Here is a 7,519-nt window from a genome sequence, read left to right on the forward strand (position 1 = left end):
TTCAAAGAACACCTTTCCCTGTGCAGTATTGAGATAATGATGATAATAATAATTATTATTATTGTTATTATTATTATTAATATAACTAGAGGAAAAATATAATACAACAGGAACATGGATGGGCAGGGTCTACAAGAAGAAAATTTTATTGGTCATGATGACATAAAATGCTGAAAATATTTTATCCAAATACTGCTAAACAGAAGTTTTGTAAGCGGAAAGAATGTGATTCATCTTCCACAGTGTTTGAGTTTATAATTCAATTGAAATAAAATAAAAGCTTCAAAGGATATAGAAAAAAAAAATTCCAGAAGTTTACTGCTGTTAATGCAGTGTCTTATACACCACCATATTTAACAAGTTACATTAGTTATTTGTGCCTGATGTTTGGGTCCTTTATGACATCCTCAAAAAACAATAAGTTTCCTGTTTGGACTGATTTTCAATTTTGTTTGACTGCCAGACAGGCAGAGTAAAATTATTATCACTCCTCTCTGTGCATTTGTGATCGGGATGAATTCAGAGCCAAAGTACTGATAAACTGCAGGTTCGTTTTCCGATTCATGTTCAAAATGTAACATTCAATTGAAATAAGTTTCTCCTCGATCATAAATTGATGTTTGTAGACAGGACAGACAGACAAAAGTGAACAAATTGCTTAACGGCTTTTCGCTTTGAGTGTGTGGGGTATTGAGTTCTCAAAGGGTGCAGAGGTCTGGTCTCCAACAATGAAAGATGTGGATATTGAGACATAGGGATAAATAATCTATATATTACTAAAACTCTCATCTTGTGTGTGTGTGTGTGTATATATATATATATATATATATATATATATATATATATATATATATATATATATATATATATATATATATATATATGTACACAATCGCGCAAAAATTTTCGGCCCACCTTACTCACCATTCTCCTGCGATGTGCAGTATCAAGTTTTGTTCAAATTGGGCAATGAAAAAAATTATTTAAAAAATCAATTCCAGATTCAGTCAAGTACTCTTCGGGAGAATTTGATCAATGCAAACAACCTCAGCGGTATATTTCTCCGGAGCTATCTTTTTTTTTTTTCTTGAAATGATTTTTTTCATCAACCGCTGTCAGAACGGGAACCCAATGGGTTCACGGGTCATCTAGTGTGCAATAAAAGTATCCATTATGTATTGGATTTGTGAGAACAAAGGTATGGGTTTAGAAAAACAATTGTATATTTTTGCATGCGTATGAAATATCGATTCAATAATCACGAAAACATTTCACTGTCATTTTACTTGTAAATGTGCATAAAAATTACTTCAAAGATAATTGGCTGTACAAAGACATGTACATTCGTTCATCTCATTTTAGATTAGACATATTACATTCGATTTGAAAATTTACATGAAAGAATGGGATCATATACATATTAGTTTATGTATGCACTGACATTCACAAGGTATGTTCGAGTATATAGACATTCATAATAGGAATCAGGAGAGTTACAAAATCAAATAGATTTTCACCTCTCAAACTTGGATGCAGGGTTTGGGATAGGGCCTGTCTTGAATATTTACATAAGAACCAATAATAGTTAAACAAGAAAGATGTTGTGCATACCATGATACTTGCGAAATCCATCAAACAAATTTGACCTTAAAAATAATTGGTGGTTGAATTAAATAAACAAATATGCAAATCCTCTTGAAATTTCAAGTCAATCGGATGAAAATTGACAATTTTAGAAATTCGGCCTATGTTCACCTTTTGGCCTATGTTGACCTCAAAAATAATTGGTGGTTGAATTGAATGATCTGATATGCAAATCCTCTTCAAATTTCTGGCCAATCAGATGAAAATTGATGATTTTAGAAATTTGACAAAGTTGTTGGCCTTTGGCCAATGTTGACCTTTTGACCTCAAAAACAATAGGCTTCTTGCTCCTGATGAACTCTAAAATGTGGTAGTTTCATGAAGGTCAGTTTAAAATTGTGACATGTAGGCGATTGACATACAAACAAACAAACAGACAGACAGACAGAATAACACACAAAACCAACAAATATACTTGTAAAAAAATTCGATTTTCCCAAGTAAAATTAATTAATTATTTAATTAATGGCTGACTAGAGGCTTCCTCCTCATTATTCTCCTCCTCCTCCTCCTCCTCCTCCTCCTTTGTATGCAGCACAAGGCTGCATGTGACATCATTGGCTGAGTGCACAGCTGATGCAATGCCCCTATTACCAACACACTTGTACTTATTATGTTGACCTCAGAAAGGATGACAGGCTGAGTCAACCCCACCTGGTGTTAATTCAATGGCTGACAGGACTCAAACTCAGGAACCTAAGATCCCAAACCATCCACCCAAACCGCTAAGCCAACACCAGACTTAATCTAGAGGCCATATTTGGGTTACACACCAACACGTGGTTTGAATTAAATATGAATATGTCACCAATAGTAATCTAATCTAATGTTGTGTGTGACAAATTACAGCTCACATATCGAAGTCTAAGTTGGACAGCCAAATCACGGCACTGTTTGTTGTTAGGTGGATTGCCCTACATCCCTCATCAAACTTCCATACGTGACACTCATTCACAATGTGATGAATAGGCTTATCTGGGAAACCACAGTCACATGCTGGGCTGTCTTTGAAATTCCATTTGTGGAGGTAGTGTGATGTCAATGCATAGAGAGTACGAATTCTGTTGAAGGTTGAAACCTCCAGGCTCTTTTGTCGGATCACTCACCAGTTCGTTGTTAGCAATGTTGTCGTCTGTCCAGAGATTGCGCCACTTGTCCTTTGTGTTAAACCCCGCATCACTCAAAACATTTGCAGAGCCCCAGAAAGGTTTGCGTGACTTGAGTTGCATATTTTGTAGATTCTGCAGGTCTCCATGGATTGGAAGCTTTGGGTTGGCTTTGATGCAGTCAATCTGTCTCAGCATTCTTGCTTTCCGGCACACATCAGGGGGTGGGATGTTAGACAGGACTGGGAGCCACTGCACGGGTGTTTATTTCAGTGTACCGCTGATTGTCCACATCAGTGTTTTCAGGACAGTGTCCAAATGTTTTGTGTAGCTGCTCTCTGCCCAAACAGGAGAACAGTATTCTGCTGCAGAGTACACAAGAGCAAGGCTGGCAGTGTGAAGAGTGTGTGCACTTGATCCCCAGCTGGTGCCCGCTAGTTTCTGGATGATGTTTACCCTGGTCTTGATCTTTTCTGTGACACATTTAAAGTGTTCGTGGAACATGAAGCTGCAATCAAGGGTGACTCCAATGTACTTGGGGAACAATTCATTCCAATAGTAATGAAACGTCAAAAATGTGGCTGGCAGGATAGTAGAGAGGTATACACACTCACTTCTGAGGTATCTAGCCTGGGTTTGAATCTCAGTCCAGTAATATACAGTCACCCTGGGGCTTTGCAGGCCAAAATTTGATCAATGTGTGCTCTCTCTCTCTCCCTTGGATGAACCTTAAGCTGGGTGTCCCATCTGCTAGTTTTAGTTTGTTGATGTTAAAGATTCCATGGTGTCCTTCATGAAGATGTGGCGAGCTATCACCGGCACCTGGAACAAATTCCAAATTCCAAATTCCGGCACACTCAATCAAGTATCCTGCGTTGGAGCGGCGACTTACCCACTGCTTCGGCAGAACAGACGCTCCGTGTTGACCTAAAGGACATGGTGCACAAATAAAATGGCAAAAAGGAGAGTCAAAAAGGTTGTGCACTGTACTGTTAATGAAGTATCAAACATATGCCTATAAAAATGGAAGTAATTTCCTGATAATGCAATTAAGACTGCACTGGTGTGGGATAATAAACATGATTGAATGTTATAGTTCATTTTGATGAAATGCTTACCAGAAGTAATGGTGAACGTGTAATGGATGACGAGAGACCCTGGCAGGCACGCACGCTGGTAAACATTGATTATCTGATCACACTGGCACTCCAGAAATGTCAACAGCCCTTTGCATGCACAGCTTTGGAATGTCGCTTTGGCCTCTTATGCCTGGGAAGAAAACACTCACAGCGACACTGATTAAAGACCATTTCAAAATAAAGCTTTGTGAGCTTTCATTGCTGTTTGTAAGAATAACATTCCTGCTTAACTCGCAGCTCAGGACACTAACACCACACTATATGGAGAGTCAAAGGGGAGTTGATACCTCTCATGGAGAGAAGATGGTAACATCGCTACATACAACTATGTACAACAAGTCTGCTAATACAACATATGTGTAAAGTGAGAGGAACATCAAATTTTGGATTAAACAAATTTATGTCTGGATCTACAAAAACAGTATTCCATTTTTCATATAATTCTTTTAAAATATCAATTCATTAATTAACTATCTATCTATGAGGAGATAATTGCTGCCAATTTATGTTTTTGTTTGAAAATCCTGGGATAGGTGGCTGGATTTTCTCAAGTCGTGATTTGAAATGATAACCCAACATACAGGTGTTGTTCCAGTTTGACTTCCTTAGCACTCTGGTCATGTCATCTGAACCTCTCGTGTACGTCTCTCCCATTCATGGTCATTCCATAACTTACATTCGGTTATTCCGCTGTAAACTTAATGCAAGCTCCTATGGAGCTGCAGTGTGATCTTATAAGATTTGGCTCTTGATATTTTTAAAGCAATGGTTTCAAAAAAAATTGTACCTTTTTATTTTTCATGAAGTATATTGCTTCACATTCTGTTTAACTTGACCCAGTTGTTCAATGAGAGAGTGTCAATGAACTTTTCGAAGAAGCAGCTGAATATGAATGAAAGTAAATCAGAGACAACTGAAAGCTGTTGCAAAGTACAAAGCAGAAGTTCAATGGAGACATAAAACAGATTGAATTCAAAGATAAAAAGCTCTCTGCAGTAATTCATCTTCGCTCTCTGACAGCCTATTCATACTCACTTCCATTCACTGGCAGACCTCAAAAGCCTTGTGCAAAAGGGCCACAGATTAGGCACAGACATTTTGAGGTGCTATTGGTTCAAATAATGAGAATACATGAACAAAGGGCAGCAGCTTGCTTCGGCACGACATTGACCGCCATGCCTAACCATTCCCCCTTTCACTCCTTTTACCCTATATTTTAGACTTCTTTCACACAAAGATCACTCAAGTGGATTAATCCAAAGCCAATTGAACAAGGCAAGGTGCCTTAACCACTAATGGGACTGTCTGTGCAAGGCAGATAATTACTCTTCGAGAAATGTTCAATGTTTGTCTCAACCTAATCCATCAAGTGTGCACCTTTTCTAAACATTTCTTGAGACTAGGCATACTTCCTCTGAATATCAGATGTGCAGTAATGAAGTTAGACAAAATATGCAATCTTAAAAGTAATTACCCCACACACACGAAGCAAAAAGCGGGGTTAAGCTATTGGTTCACTTTGTCTGTCTGTCTGTCTGTATGCAAACGTCAGTTTATGATCGAGAAACAACTTAATTTCAATTGAATGGTATATTTTGAACACGAATCTGAACACAAACCTGGAGTTTAGTAGGACTTTGGCTTTGAATTCGTCCCAATCACACATGCGCAGAGAGGAAGGAGTGAGACAATAATTTTACTCTGTCTGCCTGCCTGGCAGTCAACCAAAATTGAAAATCATTCCAAACAGCAAACTTACTATTTTTTAGGACCTCATAAAGGACACATACCACAGGCATGAATAACTAATGCAATGTGTTAAATAAGGAGGTGTAAAAGGTCTGGTCAGGTCAGGTATGGGAGCATGCGATGGAGCAGCGCATCACTGCGTCCACTTTCCGCTGGTACTCGAGGAGCTTCCATCTGGCCATCCCCCAGACAGGTCCATCCCCATCTCCATGAGATGGCGATCAACCTGCTGCAACCATGAGGCACGTGGTTGGCCCATTGGCCTCCTCCACTCGCAAAGCTCCCATGCTGAAAGAATCTGGTGAGCAGGATCAGCGTCAGGAAAACGAGCCACATGTTCATACAGCCACAGCCGACGCACACGGACTATACAGGTAACAAATCTCATTTGAGTCTCTCTCAGCTCATTGGACACAAAGTCTGACCAGCGCTAGCCAAGAATTTTCTGAAGAGACCTGGTATCAAAGGAATTAAGTCTCCATCTCAGATTCCTAGTCAGAGTCCAAGTCTCACATCCATGGAGCAAGAATGGAAGCACCAAGGACCTGAAGATTCGGACTTTCATCCTCCTGCACAGGTACCGACAGCACCACACCTTATGATTCAGTGAATCCATGGCTCTCCAGGCCCGGCCCAGACATATATTGACCTCCGGCTCACCGCCAGCAGAGACATGAATATCACTGCCAAGGTAAGTGAATCTCTCCGTGACATTAACATCCTCACCATAAATGGGTAGACAAGATAGCAGCGTCCAAGATGTCATCAAAAGCCTGGATCTTAGTTTTGACCCAGGAAACCCGTAACCCCAGCAGCTCGGGCTCCTCATTCAGCACCTCAAGGACCCCCAAAAGGATATCCAGTGTTTCTGCAAAGATGACTGCATCATTATCTGTGAAATCAAGGTCAGAGATCTTGACATCATTCCCAGATGCAGTGCATTGTTTTGGAATGATGCACTGCAGCTTAATCTCTCCGACATCCTCCCCAGAATACAGTCCATACAAGCGCTGAAAAGTGTTGGAGACAACACACACCCCTGATGAACTTCAGTAACAACTGGAAATAAGTTGGAGATGGCATCACTACATCTCACAGCACTCTCAGTACCAGAGTATAGTTGAGACATCAGATTGATCAGTTTTGGTGGCACCCAACGAAGACAAAGCATCCTACAGAGGGAATCCTTATTCACTCAATCGATTGCTTTGAAGATCAACATAGGCTGCAAGCAGCCCCTGCTGAAACTCTCATCTGTGTTCGGTGAGGACCCAAAGGGCAAGGATACGGTCAATCGTTGACCTCTTTGGTGTGAAGCCTGACTGCTCTGGGCACTGGTGCTCAAGCAGATGGTGGCGAGCCCCATCTAGAGTTATCCGAGCAAAGACCTTGCCTGGTACTGAGAGCAGAGTCACTCCTCGGTAGTTGTTGCATTCTTGACGATCACCCTTCCCTTTCCAGAGAGAGACAACAAGGCCCCTCTTCCAGTCAGTTGCGATGATGCCTGTGGTCCAGGCAGAGCACAGATCTGCATGCAACGACATGAGCACAGCATTTCCACCAGTCTGGAGAAGTTCAGCATAGATGCCACAGATCCCAGGAGCTTTACCCCATTTCAACCGGTTCACCGCAGCCTGTGTTTCCACAAACGAAGGTAGATCACAGTTCATTGGAGGGTCAGCAAAAGGGATAGTAACACTGCTGACATCCGACTCAACAGCTGGTGGATCAGCCGGGTCCAGCCACTCAAAGGAACTGGTCCAGCGGGCCTTCACTTTAGACTCCTCCATCAAGAGTCCACCACCCTCCGCTCTAACTGCAGTGCACCGAGGGACTGGCTTGGAGGTATGCAATGCATGGATTCTCCTGTAAGCAGGATGA

The 7,519-nt window shown here is 41.0% G+C and overlaps 1 protein-coding gene across 1 annotated transcript; it reads right to left on the reverse strand.

The window, feature by feature from the left end:
• Positions 1–914: 914 nt before the first annotated feature.
• On the reverse strand, positions 915–7,076 carry LOC147015993 (uncharacterized). Its single transcript, XM_085848687.1, has 3 exons — positions 3,869–7,076; positions 3,643–3,677; positions 915–3,223 (listed from the first exon to the last, which is right to left on the reverse strand). Exons 1-3 carry the CDS (start codon positions 3,932–3,934, stop codon positions 2,983–2,985), a joined length of 342 nt encoding a protein of 113 aa, XP_085704813.1. The 5' UTR covers positions 3,935–7,076; the 3' UTR covers positions 915–2,982.
• Between the last annotated feature and the right edge of the window lie 443 nt (positions 7,077–7,519).

Source organism: Eptatretus burgeri, chromosome 12, assembly GCF_056783735.1.
Source record: "Eptatretus burgeri isolate ZD-2024b chromosome 12, Ebu_testis_v1, whole genome shotgun sequence".
NCBI classification, from domain to species: domain Eukaryota; kingdom Metazoa; phylum Chordata; class Myxini; order Myxiniformes; family Myxinidae; genus Eptatretus; species Eptatretus burgeri.

Bases quoted from the DNA above. Each gene is read 5' to 3' on its own strand.
- LOC147015993 (XM_085848687.1), bottom strand. From the start codon at position 3,934: ATGTTTACCAGCGTGCGTGCCTGCCAGGGTCTCTCGTCATCCATTACA. The intron at 3,678-3,868 runs GTAAGCATTTCA...CATGTCCTTTAG, and splicing joins CACGTTCACCATTACTTCTG to GTCAACACGGAGCGTCTGTT. The intron at 3,224-3,642 runs GTAAGTCGCCGC...AATGTGTCACAG, and splicing joins CTGTTCTGCCGAAGCAGTGG to AAAAGATCAAGACCAGGGTA.